Raw genomic sequence first — 19729 nt, 5'->3', positions numbered from 1 at the left:
CCTGTTGAAATGTTTATACCTTTATATGTCATTAATAAATTCCTCTTTTCAAGCTATGGTGAGATGATGTCAGGTATTTGCCTTAAATGGGACAAGAGAAAATTAATATTAAGAATCAATTTAAGGACAAGTTTTTATGTTTTTGCCATCAGTTTATTGGGAACATCTTTGTAGAGAAGTCACATATTTTTTTGTCTTTGTAAAAATTGTTTGTAAAAAGATATAAGTAATTTAATAATTTATTTAATAATAATTTAATAATTTTATTTAATATTACTTTAAAATGGAATATAATATTTTTTTTTATTCCTTTGGTAGTTTATTCCTATGCCTGTCCTTTATGGTGTCTTTCTCTATATGGGTGCATCGTCACTAAAGGGAATTCAGGTAATGTTTTACTGCTGGTGCAGATATATTCTGTTTTTTCATCCTTGGGAAAGAATAAATCAGTGTTTTTTTTTTTTTTAAATTGAAGAAGGATTTGTGTTCACTTTGAGAGAAGACTATGAGACTATGAGAGTTGTGCACCAGTTTTCTGGTATACAAACCCTGAAATGGCCGCAATTTCCTGCATATGTCCAGGAGTTGCGCCTATTTTTCTCCTTATGCTATCTCAGCACCAAATGGGCATGGAGGGGTGTGAAGGGGGCACGGCTGGCGGGTGAGTGGGCCTCACGCTTACACACTGTCCATTGCCTGCGTCTGTTCAGGCTTGACCTGGAGTAGAAGTGCCCCCCCCCTCGCCCTGCAAAGCGCAACACTGCTGCCCTCCAAGATTTATCAAGAGGCTGGAGCTGGGGAGGGGGCACCATCATACGCTGGTGCACTTACCACCAGTGTATGATAAATGTGCCCCATGTTTTTTTGGAGGTAGTCTGTCAGCTTCCAACTCCTCAACAATTAAAACCAAAAGAAAACTTTATAGGCCTTCCAGACAAAATTTTTGTTTTTCCAGGGATGTGTAATTTTAGAGAAAATTTAGTTTTTTTTAATTTCCATTGAAATTTGCTCCTCAGTGCCTCAGAGGTTGGGTCATGCACAATCGGGCACAAGCAGAATCTCTTTACACAATAACTAACATCCTCTGCAGAAAGAAGATGTAGAAAGAAAAATACGGGTCACAGCTACAAGCTAAATTGCATGAAATAAATGACAGATGGCTACCAGACATTAATGGTGCTTCTGGAAATGTAATAAATTGCCATTTACAATTCTGGCTTTTTTGCAATTGTGATTTGAGAAATTGATGCACAAGGCTAGAAATGTCCCTTGGGTGGTCCCACTCTGGTATCCCACTTGACTCGGCTTAATGGGTATATTTCTTTCTCTGTATATGAAGAGAACTGTCAAGCAAACGGAGCTGGGTGGGGAGACGTGAACAAGACGCTGCCCAGCAGACACTTCTCATCTTTCCCATGTCTTTTTTTAGAAAAATCTATGTATATAACACAGTCTCACCACCTACTGTATACCTGAGGCAGAGTCATAACCTGAAGCTTCTAGACCATAGCATAAAATCTGTAATAGGATGCCAACTTATCATGTGTCATCTAACAAGACTGGTGTCTTGATATAGTAGAGCAGTCATTGGGCCTCTTCAGATTTCGGAGCTTAGTAATGAATAATACCTCTGCCCACCAGTCACTACCTCCTTGCCCTGAGCCAAAAATATCCAAGTAGACCTTCTACTATGCTCTTGGAAGTTACTTAAAGGTCTTCCTTATGTTGAGTAGGTAATGTCCACCCTCACGTAAAGTCCTAAAAGTAAGCATGGTTCTCATTGGCTCATTAGTTTAGAGGAAATCAATGTGTTGAACCAAGGAAGTAAACAATTGATTCTGTTTTCTAGTTCTTTGATCGAATCTTATTGTTCTGGATGCCAGCAAAGCATCAGCCAGATTTCATCTACCTGAGACATGTTCCCCTCCGGAAGGTTCATCTCTTCACCGTGTTACAACTGAGTTGTCTTATACTGCTGTGGGTCATCAAAGCGTCACGGGCAGCCATTGTGTTTCCTATGATGGTGAGAAGCTGGGAAACTTAAAACAGAATACTATAAAAAGTTGGGAAGAGTTGTATAATGAATAGTGTTGTATTGAGCCATTATTGGGAGCTGAGCAGCACTTTTGGGTTGAAAGCCTCTGGAAGTGTTGACTCATGAACCCCATAGATATGAGATGGGCAATGATTTTATCGATTAACAATATCCCCAACCATTAACATTTTTCTAACATATCTATGGCCCCTGTGTGACAAAGATCTTTCAAATATCTAAATGTTTTCTGCTTTACCCATTACTACCCCATAATTGGGGGTAATGGGCTGTCTGTTTGGGAGGGGGATAGCCACTACCAATGTAGGTACGTAGTTACTCCTGGTAGACAAGGTCAGATTTTGTAAATCTGGAAACTGATGTAAATTCCATCTAGCAATCAGTGAGTTGCTCTAAACCTCTAAACTTTGGTTATTTCCTTTTTTTGGACCAGGTCCTGGCCTTGGTGTTTGTTAGAAAACTAATGGACTTTTTCTTTACAAAACGGGAATTGAGTTGGTTAGATGATTTAATGCCTGAAAGTAAGAAAAAGAAGCTGGAAGATGCTGAAAAAGAGGTATGTGAGGTCATATATAGTGTCCGACTAGGATGCCTTGGGAGCACTAGTAATACAATCCAGTCTTAGGACCCACCATTGTACATCTATATGCAAATATTACAACCTGAAATATCACCTGAATTATATTACGACCTTAATGATAACCATTCACAACTTTCTAGAACGTGGCCAACTCAAAATCCATTCATTAGTATTTTGCTCCCTATTGCCTCTGACTCTTATTTTCTTGGAAGTCCTGTCATTAACCTGCTGACTGGCACTAGCCTTGAATTTAGTCTTTCTTAGGCTATGTTCACACTACAGCTCAAATCTCCGTTCCTTACTTCTGTTAAAAAAGGATGGAGGTTTAACATATCAGTTAGAAATCCCTTTGACATCAATGTAAATTTTATATCTCCCGTTATTTTTAATTAGGCAGGGATCCGTTATCCATGTGTTTTTTACAAACGGAAGAAAAGTTCTGCAGCCATCGTAATTCTTTCCATCTACAAAATGCATGGATAAAAGATACCTGCCTACACAAAACATAACAGATGACATTAAATTTACATTGATGTCAATGGAATTTTCAATTGATACGTTAAATCTCCGTTCTCTTTACTAAGTGTGAACTTGGCCTCAGCTCTATGAACTGGTATAGAAGCGGTTTTATATGACCGGTATAGAAGCGTTTATATATTTCCCTATTATGTTCCCTTTTATCTAAATGATTATGTTTTTACCCATATTGTGGTGAAGCAATAGAATGTAATTTCTTACTCTAGTGGGACCCCAGCCCTACCCCAAACGTGTACTGTCAGGGAACGTTGGTAATTTTAGCTGTAGAGAGCTCACTAGGTCGGAAATAAGTGATGCTGAGTAAACAGAAATCAACGTACAGTATAGGAGATTTCATTGAGCCTGACACTATTTATATCTTCTGTCCATTTAGGAAGAACAAAGTATGCTCGTGCTGGAGGATGAAGGAACAGTTCAATTACCAATGGAAGGGAATTGCAGGTAATTACGGGACGTTACTACAGTGTATAGTACATATTTTATTTATCCACCACATAAAAAACAAACTGCAGATTTAACTGCCAGATAAGCGACTGTGGAGCACACATTGTGATCTCTCTATGCTCATCTAGATGTTGTCTATACATATTACGCAAATATTCAATTAATATTATGCTAAAACTGTGCAAATTTGCCCACACAATGGCTCACATTTAGCTTTAGCTAAGGTGCTTGTACCAGTTTTCTGTCGGAATTTGCACAGGTATTTGAGAAGTTGTGCCCCAATGTTGTGTAATTGTGATGCAAACGGAATGTACACTCAATAGGGCACATTTACTTACCCATCTGGAGGAGTTTCCGAAAGTGCATTGTCTGACGTGATTCACTAAGATCGTGCGCCCGATATCCTGCGTCTGTCGCTTCGCCGCTCAGGTCCGCCGGACCTCTCGGTGTATGTAAGTGCATTGCTTGCAACACAATTTGAATCTTAAATTCCGTGCTCAATCCGAATCAATTGGATCATCCAATGGCCTGCCCCCGATTTCTGTTGCATGAAAGCCAGCGCCGCTGCGCCAAAATCCGATCACGTGAGGCACAATCTCCTTCTAAATACCTGTCCCAGCGGCGCAAATCCTGGATATCATGAACATTTCGACAGAAATGCGATCCGCGGACCCTTAGTAAATAAGCCCCAATGCCAATGTGTACACAAACGCATTGTAAACGCAACGTAAACGCCCAGAACACAAGAAGGTCAGGTGCCCGCTTGAAAATTGGACAGACCACCTTCTGCACCAACGAGTGTACAGTGACTGCACTCGTTCAGACAGGTCATACTTCTCAAAGACTGGTTGTTTGCTTCTTATGCCCCATCACCATCCAACAGAACTTCAAGATCCTGGGGATGTGGTTCGGGAAAGAAGGCTCAGCCCTAAAGTCCTGGTAAGAACGCTTGTCCAAAGTTATCTGAACAGTAATGTTCAAAGAGCCACAGAAGGGGGGTAACTGGCATGAAAACCATGAACTAATCACATACTGGCGAACTGCCCGATATTATCCCATTACCGCCAACACAACATTAAGGGGCATAAATGGGGCACTCGCTGCAGCCAGCCATCTTTCACAATTGAAAATCTGGAGGTTGTGGCATATGTCTATGCCAGTTAGGACCTGGCATAGAAATATACCCTGTGCGGCTACCCCACCAGATACATCCAACGGCACCAGAGGAGCATGGAATTCACAATGTGTACTCCACAGTACCGTATCTGACATTGCCTGATGCTGATTGGACGGTATCAGAGAAGATTATCATAAAACACGCCCCCGCTTCTACTCCAGCCCCTTCCCCCAGTGAAGACTGATATCTCAGCAACTGTGAGGGCTAGAAAGAAGATCCAAAGTGCCCCTCAATCTGGGTAGAATCCCCCACCCCCTTAATTTAATGGCTGTGTTTTCTATGGAAAGAATCCCTTTAAATGGATACAATAATGTACATATCTCTGATAAAACCTTAATGACATGTTCATGTTCTCTGTTGATTGTGTATTCATGGTCAGTAACAAAAATGCTCTTCATTGCTTATCTCTACTCACATACTGAAGACAGTGTTGTATCCTAAATATGTTTATAGTGGAGGTAATACAAAATTTCCTTCCAGGGTCCTTACTTTTACTCCTCGTATATTTTATTGACAGGTTTACAATAAAAAGTAGAGAGTTTACCTTTAATAGTGTCTAAAGGTTTGTGTTAATACACTTTTCTGAATAGGTGTAAAATGCCATAATTACACACAAAGAGACTGTTTCAAGTAGTTCAAATGAAAGTATTAAAGTTTCAATCCGATACGATTATCTCCTACTTTTTAGAACAATATACAACTGGAAGCAGTTGTACTTTGATCAGCTCCTAAAGGACCTCATGTCCTAACACAGCAGGACACAGTCTCTAGGACCTCTGTTCCCAGTCAGACTAGAAGTAGTTAGGACACTGCCCTAGTTGATGTAACAACCCGCCATTCATGTACATGTAACCGCTGAGGCTGGTAATTGATTACATGGACAACGGGAATTTCTTTAAAGTGGTTTTCCCACGTAACAAGTTAGGCCCTATCCGCAAGATAGGGCCTAACTTGCTGATCGGTGGGGGTCTCAGTGATGATCACTAGTACAGGGGGTCATATAGGGTTCAAGGTACCTCCGTCGGACCCATCGTCGCTCCCCGAGATAAATGGAGCAGACGGCCAAGCATGTCCATTCTGCTCCATTGATCTCTATAGGACTAACAAAGATTTACATGCACCATGCCTCAGACCTCATTGGACCCACCATGATCTGTGAGACCCCACAATTAGCAATTTGGCCCTTTCCTGTGGATAGGGCCTAACTTATTTCGTAGGAAAACCCCATTTAACATTGTGGGTTCTAGAATGAGAAGTCCTTTAGCATTAGTTATGTTTAAAAGTCGATTTACTATTTGAAAAATGTTGAAAATTCTAGAAATACCTCTTGTAAAGTATAAAATTGTAGATGCCACATGTTCTCATTTGAAGGAGCTTTATACAGTTCTGTAGAATTCAATAAAAAGATTCTAGCATCTAATCTATGGCAAATGTGTAGGCCTAAAAGTTCATAGTTGGTAATTTACTTAAAGGACATCTACCATCAGATTACTTTGTGAGAGATGACTATTATGTACCTCCCTGTGCCATCCCCGTGTGTCCCAAGCTTCATTTCTTATATCTTTGCATGGCCGCATTTCTGTACAAAATTAGTTTATAAGATATGCAAATTGGCCTGTGGTGCTCTGCAGAGCACCATCAGGCTCCACTGTAATATAATTCATTCTCACCCCGGTGCCAGCCAGATTTGCATATCATATAAACTAATTTTTCACGGAAATGCGGCCATGCAAAGATATATGAAATTAAGCTTTGGACACACAGGGATCGGACGCGTAGGTGCGTAATAGTCTGTGCTTCTTGGAACCCTACACCCTGAATCATAATTGTTGTTATATTTTAAGCTGTTTATTAGAAGGGCAATATATGGCTTGTAGTCACCCTCCTTGTATAATTGTATCGTTAGCGTAGGCTGTAAAACAACCCTTCTTTCCAGGAGTCAAAAAAGGGTCCGTTTTAAAGCAAATCTGTCACTGGTTTTCCCAGACACAAAGTCCTCAGACCACTAGGCACTAGGTAAGAAGAAGTGTATAGCTACCTATGTTATTGATCATGCTCCTCCAAAATTGGGAAAAAGGAAGTAGTGGCGCTTCCCTCCTTCAGAGGTGTCAAGTGTCTCGTTGGAAGAGAGGATTAGTATATTCACTGACTTTTGCTGTTGAATTTACTCACAATGGCAGTGTTAGTTGACCAATGGTTCTACAGGCATCCTGTGCCATCTGTGGAAGTCTTATAAGAAAAAATGGAGAGTCTGGAAGTTTCAAATTACCCCCATTAAACTGCATTGTTAAGTGACTGAAAGTGGCTCCAGTGGTCCCACTACCAACCACCATCTATACCAGGGGTTCCCAAACTTTTTACATAGGGGGCCGTTCACGGTCCATCTCAGACCGTTGGAGGGCCGGACTAAAGTTTAAAAATAAATAACGGTACATGTGACCGCATCCGTAATACACTGGGACCCCCCTCAATTAATTAATATACTGCACCCCCTTGTGAACTAGTAATTATTAAATATACTGGGACCCCTCTCCATGAATTATTTTCTATGCTGCTCCCCTCATTAATTATTTCCTATGCTGCCCCTCCATCATTAATTATTTCCCATACTGCCCCCACCATTAATTATTTCCCATACCGCCCCTCCATCATTAATTACTTCCTATGCTGCCCCTCCATCATTAATTATTTCCTATGCTGCCCCACCATTAATTATTTCCCACACTGCCCCCCACCATTAATTATTTCCCATACTGCCCCTCCATCATTAATTATTTCCCATACTGCCCCTCCATCATTAATTATTTCCTATGCTGCCCCTCCATCATTAATTATTTCCCATACTGCCCCCCATCATTAATTATTTCCCATACTGCCCCTCCATCATTAATTACTTCCTATGCTGCCCCTCCATCATTAATTATTTCCCACACTGCCCCTCCATCATTAATTATTTCCCATACTGCCCCTCCATCATTAATTATTTCCTATGCTGCCCCTCCATCATTAATTATTTCCCACACTGCCCCTCCATCATTAATTATTTCCCATACTGTGGGAACCACTGTGGGGACCACTGATCTATACTGTCAGAGGGTAACCTAAAGGATCTACTGGTCTATTGCTTCCTAAAAAGTAATTTTTTACATTGGAGGGGGAAGCTGATTTTGGGAGGAAGGAGACTAACTTGTCCACTGACCACTTAGCACCAGTCTTGACACAAGTTATGCTGGAACATGATCAGCAATGTAGGCATCTCTACACATCTTCTTCTCATCTCTCTTGTGACGTTAGCATTGTGGACAGAAAACTGGGGATCGATTTCCTTCAAGTTTATCCTAACAAAAATTTGTCGAATTTTCTCTTGCAAAAAATTTTCAATATTTACTTCTGGGAGAAGAACGCTCTGCATGAAGCTTGTGTAATTATTCATTGTGTGCATTATTGTGTTAATTCTGTCTAGAGAGGACCCATCAGTAATAAACATTTCTGATGAAATGGCAAAAACCTCTGTGTGGAAGACTCTGCTAATAACCTCAGAAAATGCAAAGACTAAGGAATCAAGCTTTTCTTCTAAAAGGTTTTAATTTTTTTCTTAGTAATTTCATTCTTCATTTTGTATAATTCTAGTAGTAGATCATTTTTTCTGTAATAGATAGACAGGGTATCATTTTTTTTATTCATTGATCTCTTAAAGGAATATTCCCATAAATTTCTGGTAGGTGGAGCTTTTACCTCTAGGACCCAACCCTATGAGCATATCAATGGTAACTTGACTTCCGATGCACAGTGAGAACTAGAAGCCTGTGGTTGTATAGTCTTCTATGGAGAGGTGGATCCTTTATCTTCTCTGTTGAAGGGCATGGACCACATTTACGAAGAATGCCAACCCTAATTGACATATGCCATAAACTTAGAAGGCCCGAACACCATAACCTAAAATTATACCTTTAGGTCTACTGGCCCACATTTACTAAAGTGCTTGCGCCAGTTTTGTGTCAGACTTTGCTCATTCTTTTTAGCGCAAACTATTCGCTTGCACAAATGCGCTACATTTGTGTCACACGTGACCGTTTCTGCATTGAAGGGGGTGTTCCGGTGCACAGTCGGACCGTGCACCACATTTATCATGCAAAGTCCGACAGAATTGTGTCACACATCATATATCAAAGGGGCAATCTGTCGGAACAATGCAGGGGGCGCCAGATTTTTGAAGAATGTGCATCAGAAATCCTGAATCGGGCGCCCCCTGCACACTACACAGACAACTGCACATAGTACAGTGCACTGTTTTTAATAAATGTGGGCCACTATCTTTGAATATAGTAGGGAGTAGCAAAAGTAAGAATACAATATATTAATTTATATCAGACTTTCTCCATCTGTTGGATGTTTATGACCCCGTAAGGAGTCTCGATCTCCTGCTATTTAATTGCACAGGTTGGCAGCATTATAATGTACAGATTTAATAATAGATTTGCCATCAAATTTCGTAGCGATTTACAAACCAAGGCTATATAAATAGAGACTTAATTTACTGCTTATGTAGTACAAAAACCATTCCCATAAGGCCACTTCTACTTAAAACTTACATAAATAAACATTTGAAGCAATTTAATAATAATTTAATAATTGCTTCAATTATTATTCAATAATAAATAGAACAGGGGATAATAGTATACTTTGTAATATACTTCATTTAGAAAATCAGCTTCTCAGTGCATTGTTTCTGCTTCTTTCTCTTGTAGTGAGCAGTGTATTTGGAAGCCTTTAAGCTCAATCCACTTCAGATAGATAAGGAGGCTAATGATTAACTCTTTCTATACCTAGAGTATATTTTCCTTGATTTAGCTATGAATGGAGATAAGACTAGTCTCTAACAGAAGACTGAAAACAGTTAAGTCATTAGACACTTTATCAGTTTCCTTTACCTTCCAGCTGTTAATGATCAGCTGAGAAATGGACCTCAGAACTATAGATCCAGGAACAGCTTGTGTAGTGGCTGGTTACTGCTTCTCAGTCCCAGACAAAAGAAGTGGTACTAACTTGTGGTACCATTTGCAGCCCTTTCAAATTGCTCAATATTGGGGATACTGGAAGTTGCATCGCACATTGATAACCTGTTAAGAATCTTTGAACGGCCCTTTAAAAATGGCTACATACTGGACCATCACTTCAAGTGGACACAAATATTAATGTAGTAACATGGGTAACATTTAGAATAGCTGCTGAGACTCAAATATGTTCATTGTAAATTATTTTTGGAATATTCATGCAGTGTCATCATATTTATCCCTATGTAATATCTAAATGAAATATGTTTTTCAGTGATTGTTCAGCTTCTTCATGTGCTTCATACTTCATATTACTTCTAAAACCTATTTGCATTTTTTGTACACACTATCGCTCCTGATGTGTAGCCCTTGACCTATTTATGTTCTGATCTAAAGGGTTTTGTACATAGTTTTCTCCAGAAACAGCACCACTCTTATCTAGAGGCAGGGACTGGTATTACAGCTAACTTCCTTGATTAATGTGAATGTAAAAGCAGACATAGCCCATGGATAAGAGTGGCAATATTTCTGTAGTTCTTTAATTCTGGACAAGCCCCTTAAGAAATTCTGGTCATTAAAGTGTTGGATACTGATACAAAATATGAATCACTTAGAAGTTCAGTTTTAGCCTGTCCAAATGTCAATCAACATATTGTAAAACATAAATAAAGTAAACTGCAATTTTTACTAAGCAAATTGTGATTATTGCATTTCCCCCAATCCAAAATTTGTGTCTTGCTGTCTAGTACCCCATGACTAGGGGTTAAACAATGGGTTAAAGGTAGAGATGAGCGAGTATACTCGTCCGAGTATACTGCTCGGTCGAGTATTAGTATACTCGGACCGGCTCGTTACTCGGACGAGTATCTCGCCGGCTCGAGATCGAGCAGTAAATTAATAAAATAAATTGAATAAAAGTATTTTTATTGTAAAAAAAAATATTACACATGTTTGCAGATGTTTTACTTGTAAGAACACATTGAAATAACACTATTCTTCACTTTGCAGGTGTTCGCGCGTGTCTCCCGCTAAGTTAGGAGATGTGCACGAACATCTGGAATGTGAAGAATATTGTTCTTTCAATGTGTTCTGCACTTAAATGCTCCTGTGTTCACTGTTTTTAATGTTTTAATTCTATTCTTCACATTGCAGGTGTGCGCGCGTATCTCCGAACCTATCGGGAGACACACGCGCGCACACCTGCAATGTGAAGAATAGAATTAAAACATTAAAAACAGTGAAAACACGAACATTTAAGGGCAGAACACATTTAAATAACACTATTCTTCACTTTGCAGCTGTGCGCGCGTATCTCCGAACCTATCGGGAGACACGCGCGCACACCTGCAATGTGAAGAATAGAATTAAAACATTAAAAACAGTGAACACAGGAGCATTTAAGTGCAGAACACATTGAAAGAACAATATTCTTCACATTCCAGATGTTCGTGCACATCTCCTAACTTAGCGGGAGACACGCGCGAACACCTGCAAAGTGAAGAATAGTGTTATTTCAATGTGTTCTTACAAGTAAAACATCTGCAAACATCTGGAAAAAATTTTTTTGCACTGTTCTTTTACTGTTCAGTTTTATTAAAAAAATGCTCGGGTCTCCCATTGACTTCAATGGGGCTCGTTATTCGAGACGAGCACTCGAGCATCTGGAAAAGTTCGTCTCGAATAACGAGCACCCGAGCATTTTAGTGCTCGCTCATCTCTAGTTAAAGGTCATAGACATAAATGTACATAATGGAAAATTAGGACAAATTCAGGAAAAGACTGAACAAGACAAGTCTATTGCCCATAGCACCGAGAGTGGAGCTGTAGTTTTTGCCCAAAAAATTCCAAAAATGTCACCAATTTTATATGACCATCAGATACTGTTTTCATTTTTAGCAGTTATCAAGACTAATAATAAAAACAAATAACTGATTAAATAATAGATGAATGGATCCAAGACTGCCAACCTCTTGGTCACTGATTAACACCTTAACGACACTTGACTGAAGGCAAAATATGGAGCATAGAGTAGAAGTATAAATCACTCCTTATATTTTCACAGTATTGACATCTCAACGACACATGAAGTCATAATGCAATTAAAGTTGTTTGAAGAGGGATCAGGGGCTAAAACCTCTTCAAAAATAATTGGTGTTTGCTGCATTATGTAGAAAACACCCACTGATAACACAGGCAATTGGTACAAGACTCCAAGGCCTATCATTTCTAAAGATCTGTCACTATATGCAAGTGGCACACTGTAACAGATTGTGAGCAAAAACACCATATACTGCAGAATATGAATTGTGAATTTCCCCACTGTGGGACTAATAAAGGATTATCTTATCTTAATATTAGTATTGCAGTATATGCAATCAACACTTTTCCCTAGAACTGATGATGTAAAAATAAACAAACGAAAAAACATGTTAGGTATCAACATGTCCCAGAATCAAAATTATAAACTGGTTGTTCCCTGCAGTGAATCCGGTAATTGAAAATAGTGCCAAAATTTCCGGTGGGGAACTGGTGCCACACTCTAACAGAGTGTGAGCAAAAACACCATATATCCCAATACAGTATTATTGTAGTATATGGTAGGAGCTATCAGCCCCCTTAGGGTTAAAGTACCCTGAAAATAAAGTGAGAAAAAAAATACAATTTTAAACCATCCCTCTTCGCCTAGAACTAATAAAACATAAACAAAAAAAATCAGAAATAATCTCTCAAAATATAAAAACGGTTATTTGAAGTGGTGAACCCGTAATGGAAAATAGCACCCAAATGTCTGAATCACCACTTGTACACAATTTAGCAAATCATAAAAGTTGGAATAAAAAATCATCAAAAGGTCATACAGTCCCTAAAATAGTAGCAATGAAAACGGCAGCTCATCCAACAAAAAATGACACCTTCCCGAGCTTCATACACTGAACAGCTATTGAACAGAATATTGCAAAACAAAGAAAATGAATTGTACAAAGAGTTTAAACCCTAATAAACCTATTTACATGTTGTATCCCTAAAAACAGATCCCACGAGAAACTGGCACAAATGCGTTTTTAATCAGTTTCACTGCATTTGGGATTTTTTGCCTGCTGATGATCTTTTTCAGTGGGGCTCAGATGTGATTCTGCCACGTCATAGTGCCCAAAATGTTTGTATGAACCCAAACCGCAAAATTTGGGTTCATACTGAACTTTGCCGGTTCCATTCTCCCAGACCCTACCCTAAACCTAATTTGAAGATCAAGTCCTCAACCTTGCCACCATTAATGCCTGCAATAGTTGCTGACACCGATTTAGGATGTTAACTCTTTAAATGCTGCAAGAGGCATTTGGAAAAACAACCCTATAAAGGTATGTCTTTTCCAGCGGCACTTAAACAGTTAACACCCTCTATCGATGCCATCACCAATCACAGGTGTTACTGGTTGGGGCCTGGGTTTAGTACCCAAATATGAACAGGTTTTTAAAGTTCGGTTTTGGACAAACTTGTCCAAACCTGAATTTTAACGGGTCCGCTTATGACTAGACATATATTACCTGTTCACAGGATACGAGATGTCTGACCTTTGGGACCACTAATGATCACTTAAATGGGGGGTCCCAAGTCCTTTTTCCCTCTTGGCAGTACAGTCTTAATGAGGAGGAGATGGAATGGGGCCGTGGTCAGTCATGTGCCTATTAGTTTATGGAAATACTTGACTTTAGTTTACCCCTATGAGTATTATGTTACCACACTACTGAGTTACATTTTCCTAAAAAAAAAAAAATCGAAAAGAAGAAAAACTTCCTTTCCTGCTCATAGGAACCCACCTCAGCATTTTACATTTTTAAGGTGTTTTTCAATTTGTATAAGTCTGCAGCTGTCTCCACGGGTAAAATAAGATCCATTGGAATCTTAACCATCCTTGTAAGACACAGATGGTTTTGGCGCTTCAGAGAAACAATCCTTTCAATGTCTCGCTGCTCTGGGTAACAGATAAGGCTCCTTAACTGGAAATATCCATCTGTTAACCCAAAATTCTTTCGTAGGATTTTTGAAAAAGGAAACATAAAGGAAGATTTATCAAGCTGCCTAAGGGTAAGAATGTGCTTAGTTTCCCATGGCAACCAATTACAGCCCAGCTTTCATTTTACCAGTGCTCATGAATATTTTAAAAGAAAGCTGTAATTGGTTGCCATCGGCAAGTAAGCACATTCCTACTCTTAGGCATCTTGATAAATCTTCCTCATAGAGTTTATAATCCAGACAAATGAAACATGATTTTTTTAGTCATAAGAAACAGTTCCAAGTCTTGTTTTAGACATCTTTTCTTTTAGTTCTGTTCTCGGAAATCCCAACGGCGGGACCCTCAGTGATCTGACACTTGTGTTGATTATGGACAACTCCTTTAATATGAAACCCTAAATTCAAAAAGTTTGAGGAAAATGTTTGTTAATACCTTGGTGTGTATTATAATACATAGACATAAGAACCATACAGCTCACCATCTCCAACATGCATGTCACCGAATAACACAGCATTATCTGAAAACTTGTGTCCATGCAGACCTTCCGTTTTTAATGTGTTGCATATTACATTTCTATCATAAGCTCCCCTTCATAATCACTGTAGAAGCTGATACCTAAAGGTAAGATCTCTGCATCCAAAACTCATCAAATTAACCCTTATAATATCAGATGAGTATGATCTGTCTACCTAAATCTGCATTCATGGCTCTGCAATGGGTAACCATTGGGACAACAAAAAGGAAATCGGGCTAAATTCGAAAAAAAAAAAACGTTTGTAGTGACGTCACATAGTTCTGGTAGAATTAACACCAAAAATTGTCTACTCTTAATTTCAATTTCTCAATGCTAGTGAACTCAGTTTTTTTAAAATTATGATAGGAATTTTCAGATATATTTTAGAATTTTGTAAAAAAAATGCTTTCCTCTTTGTTGTCCCAAAGTTGGCATGCTACTATATATTTTTGTGCTTGTCTGTTGTAAATATTAACAAATCTGTGCAGCAATAATCCAAGGCTTAGTACACAGCTACCAATTTCTTAATTATTTATTATAAAATTCCTAAATTGGAATTAAAAACGTTCAAAGTGGACCTGAACTTCGGACCAGAGCGGACCCAGGACTTCAGCCAGAAGTTCTGCTTTGGGGTTTGGGCTCACCTGGAAAAGCTGCTGAGCAGCCATCAACCAGCTTTTCATCTTGATTTAAGGATGTTTGAAAAGGCTCACATGCAGTGATCACGGGTGTTAACGAATGCCATCGGAGCATCCTAGGATCAGGACTCCCCGATGACACCGGCTTTGCTGGCAGCATTTAATGGGTTAACACTCACAATCGGTGTCAGCACTGATCACGGGTAGAGATGAGCGGATCCAACATTCAAGTTTGGGTTCGGTGTTCAGGTTTGGATGTCTGACCCCCAATATATTGTGCCATTGGCCAATCATAGTCATGGCTAGTTGTTAGGGGCGTCCATTTGACAGATAGGCTGTACGGTCACCAATGCAGCAATATGTACAGGTCAGGTGGCTGAATCCGAATGTCAAATCCAAAGTTGAATTACAGTTTTGCTCATCTCTAACCACAGGTGTTACCAGTGAGTTCATGTTTGGGTACCTCGAACCAAACTTTTGTTCATGGTTCAGCAAAATCCGAATGGGTCCGCTCACCCATATATACAATTTGGTAAGTGTTTTGATTGAGCAAATTAAAAACACATCTCGCTTGGCTGACTGAATAGTAAAGAAAAGCAGTTCATGCCCCTTTGTTCAATAAGACAAAAAGTAGATGACAAATAGGAGACCCCAGAATGAGAAGGTAGACAGATGGCACCATGAAAAGACAAGAAGTTGTATCACTTGCTGCAACTTTCCATCAGCTGGTGGTCCATACAAGGTAGATAGTACAGGAGGTGAAGAAAACAGAGATTGTTGTTTCCAGAAATAAATCTTTTTGATGCCAGACATTGGCTTGTAGAAGGCACCATGCAATGTTGAAACTCATCACCAGTGATGTTCTCTAAACTTCCTTCATGTGTCTTTAGTGCCTACAAGTGCTTTGAGGTCTACAATCCCTGCTTTTTCACCTCCCATACAATAGCTCTAGTATGTCATAAACAAGCCAGATCTTAGTAAAATCCAATTTCTATAGAACCACATATTGTATAGGTCACCAGCAATGTGTGAAATGCAGCCTCTGTATAGAAAGCATAGATTTATTTGGCAAGATAGATGATAAAGTAATTTCCTTCTGTCCTCATGGGCTCTACCTAGGGATTTTATAGAATGCCTTGTACATTTTCTGGCAAATTATGAAATAATAGACCACAGGGGTCGCTTTATTACTGAATAGATACATGTGAGAGCCAAACTAAATAAAAATAGAAAAGACAACAGATGAGAACATGTAATATTCATGCTGATAGCTGAAAGTTATATATTTTTGTTATACAGATGTTGGCAGCTCGAGATAGTGACACCACCTGCTTAACTATGAACTTAATTTTACCCTGAAATTATCAGTTTTTTGGGGGGTAAAAACATAATTTTATGAAGAGTTGAGCATAAGGACAAATGTCCACTGGTGTCTTCTCTTGAGCTTCTCCCTCCTGGGATCAGCTACCTACGGTAATTGACAAGATAGGTTCTACCGGTCAAGGCGAGGGAGGCCAGGGAAGAGTCGCCCGTTGTGAACTTTTTTACTTTTACAACAGTTCTTCCACCAATTTTATAATTTCCAGGTTAGGTTGATCTGATGACAATTGTACCGGAATTAATAAGGCTTCTAGTCCTTTCCATAAGGGAAAATTTGACCAAACCTACGGATTTTTAAGCTTTCGATTATCCTATATGTATTGCCCCCCCCCCCCCCCACACACACATATAATGTTGGGAAAGGAATTATTGGGAATGTTGAATACTGTCATGCCCAATCCTCTTCCCGGCCAAGCATGTATATGTTTGGGGGAGTGGAGAAGTTTATCTGCTGCTGGCTGACAAAAACTCATCTAGACAGTAATTGAAGGTGTGCGTCTTCAACCTCTTGCTCTCTGGCACTTGTAAATCTATGACTCTGAGCATGCTCTAATATCAGCAGTTCAAATTTTACTAAAACAGATGGAGAGCCAAGATTTGGAGACTGATCAGATGGAGAATGCAGGGTATTGTAGACATGTTGCCTTCAAAGAGACACCTAGTTGATGGAACAAAGAAGAACCTCTATTACTTTTGCTTACCCTAACCTAATGAAAATCCCATTATTTTGATCTTTGGTGATTATGGGAATGCATAAGCCAATCTGAACGCTAACAGTCCGCATGTAGAAATACCATGGATGTATACTGGCTTCCATTTTGTCAATTGAACTATGCGTATGAGCTTGTCTGCATGCCGCTGTGCATAACAAGGGGTTAATAATTAAGCAAAATTCTCACTATGCTTTCCTTCCAGCATCCGTGACGATTGCTTGCAGGCTGTCTTGCATCGCATGGCTATTATGTTGCTGTAATATTGAATGTTGGTTATTGGTCAATGCTGTTAACATGTGATTTCTTAGATAATGTAGATGAGGCCATTTTGTGTCCTGGATCACTATGGAAATACAAACCAGTAACTAGGAGCAAGTGACATCCACCATAATAGGGATCAAGGTGCCTTTAAGATGTTGACCAGTCACAAAAACTTACTGATTGGGGGGGTCTCGTTATTGGGACCCCCCACAGATCACAAGAATGAGGGTTCTTTGTACCTCTGTTGTAACCCAAATGAACAGTGCAGACCATCATGCATGTGCCCTGGATGGCACTGCCTATAGAACTGATAAAGATAGCCGTGTATGATGCCCAGCTATCTCATCAGTTCTATAGACAGTAAATGGTCACCATTCTTTTCAGGTACAAGTGGGGTACAACAGACCCCGTCTATACAGGTCGCATCCCTGAGAACCCCACCGATCAGCAAGTTTACCCCTATCCTGTGGATTGGGGATAACTTGTTGTGACTGGACAACCCCTTTAATAAGTGTAACAGTAGCTCAGTAGCACACTAAATTGCTAGATTTGGCATGTCCAGCCAACCATCTTCATGTAGGATTTGTTCATCATGTTTTGGAAATAAAAATGATCAGACATTAAATTTCAATATCCATGTTGGTTTTCGTGGGAGATGAGCCACCATTAACCCCTAGGCGCACCTGGACGTTATAGTACGTCCCCGGGGCTAGATGCTTAGCGCACGGGGACGTTCTATAACGTCCTGCTTCTGGCACCGGCTCACGAACGGAGCCGGTACCAGAAGCAGCGGCTGTCAGCTGTCTAGTACAGCTGACAGCCTGCGCTAACACCCGCGATCGGAGCCGGCTCCGATCGCGGGTGTTAACCCCTTACACGCCGCGGTCAAACATGACCGCGGCGTGTAAGGGTGTAAGCGCTGTGGATCGGATCCCCCGTGCCGCTTACCGGGGGATCCGATCCTCTGCCGGGCAGCTCCGAGGACTGGCATGTGCCCCGGAGCTGCCCGGTCTCCATGGCAGCCAGACCCCTTCCGGGTCTGGCTGTAAACTGTCTGAGCATGCGCAAGCTTGCTCAGACAGTTTACACTGCTCTACAATAAAATAGTATTGTAGAGCAGTGTATTGAACTTAAACCAGTGATCAGAGCATCACTGGTTTAAGTTCAAGTATGTATAAGTAAAAATATGCAAAAACAGTTAACACTACACATTATAATAAATAAAAAATTAATACATAAAAATATAAGCCCCTAAAATGTCACTTTCCCATAAAAAAACTTAATAAAGTATAAAAAACATAAAAACACAAAAAAACCCCGCATATTTGGTATTGCCGCGTCCGTAACAATCTGCATAATAAAACAGAATTGTTACTGGACCCGCACGGTAAACGCCGGAGGAAAAAAACGCAAAAAACGTTCCGAAAAAAGATAATTTTTAATTAATACCCTATAAAAAATGCTCTAAAAAGTGATTTAAAAAATGTTATGCACTCCAAAATAAGCCCACTAAAAAGAACAACTGTTCTCGCAAAAAATAAGCCCCTAACAAGATTTATCTGCCAAAAAATAAAAAAGTTATGCATATAAAAAGATGGTGATGCTAAAATGAATAAGATTTTCTCCAAATTAGTTTTTATTCAGTACAATTGAATAAAATACACAAAACCCCCACATATTTGGTATCCCTGCGTCCGTAACAATCTGTATAATAAAACAGAATCATTATTAGATCCGCAAAGTGAACCCCGTAAAAAACAACCTAAAAAAACTCTCTCTGATAAAGATGATTTTTTATTAATGCCCTTTAAAAATGCTCTAAAAAAGTGATTTTAAAAAGTTACGCAATCTAAAATAAGACCACTAAAAAGAGCTATCATTCTTGCAAAAAATAAGCCCTTAAACAGATTTTTGAGGTGAAAAATAAAAAAGTTATGCATATGTAAGTCGGTGATGCTAAAATTAACAACAATTTTGCCAAATTACTTTTTATTCAGTAAAAATGGGAAAAAATAAAAAAATATATATAAATGAAGTATTTTCATAAACGTGGCGACCCAAAGAATAAAAATAATATACTATTTTCATGGTATGGTTAACGGCCAAAAAAAAAAAACACATAAAAATTTTCCTAAAAATTGATGATTTTCATTTCCTCCACCAACAAAGAGTTAATTAAATCTCACCAATTAGCTATAGATGCCCCAAAATTATGTATTAGAAAAGTGCATCTCATGTGGCAAAAGAAATAAGCCCCTATAGGTCCTCATTAAAAAAAAGAAAAAAATTATAGCCTGTACAATGTGACAGCAAATCTGCTCCGGATGGCGCCTCCTTCCCTTCTATGCCCGGCCGTGCGCCCA

General features: G+C 39.4%; 1 protein-coding gene across 7 annotated transcripts in view; it reads left to right on the top strand.

Moving 5' to 3' along the window:
• Positions 1-19729, top strand: part of SLC4A10 (solute carrier family 4 member 10) — a 164681-nt gene that overhangs the window by 136362 nt on the left and 8590 nt on the right. For 3 of the 7 annotated variants that reach the window (XM_072121877.1, XM_072121876.1, XM_072121878.1), the window contains exons 20-24: positions 319-387; positions 1850-2023; positions 2487-2609; positions 3544-3611; positions 8255-8371. In XM_072121877.1, coding sequence (XP_071977978.1) covers positions 319-387; positions 1850-2023; positions 2487-2609; positions 3544-3611; positions 8255-8371 — 551 coding nt within the window. The other 4 variants (XR_011849456.1, XM_072121879.1, XM_072121882.1 and 1 more) reach the window with 4 other exon arrangements.

The sequence above is a fragment of the Engystomops pustulosus genome, chromosome 8 (assembly GCF_040894005.1).
Source record: "Engystomops pustulosus chromosome 8, aEngPut4.maternal, whole genome shotgun sequence".
Lineage (NCBI taxonomy): Eukaryota > Metazoa > Chordata > Amphibia > Anura > Leptodactylidae > Engystomops > Engystomops pustulosus.
The sequence above is the reverse complement of the archived record's forward strand: the minus strand, read 5'-3'. Positions and strand labels throughout refer to the sequence as shown.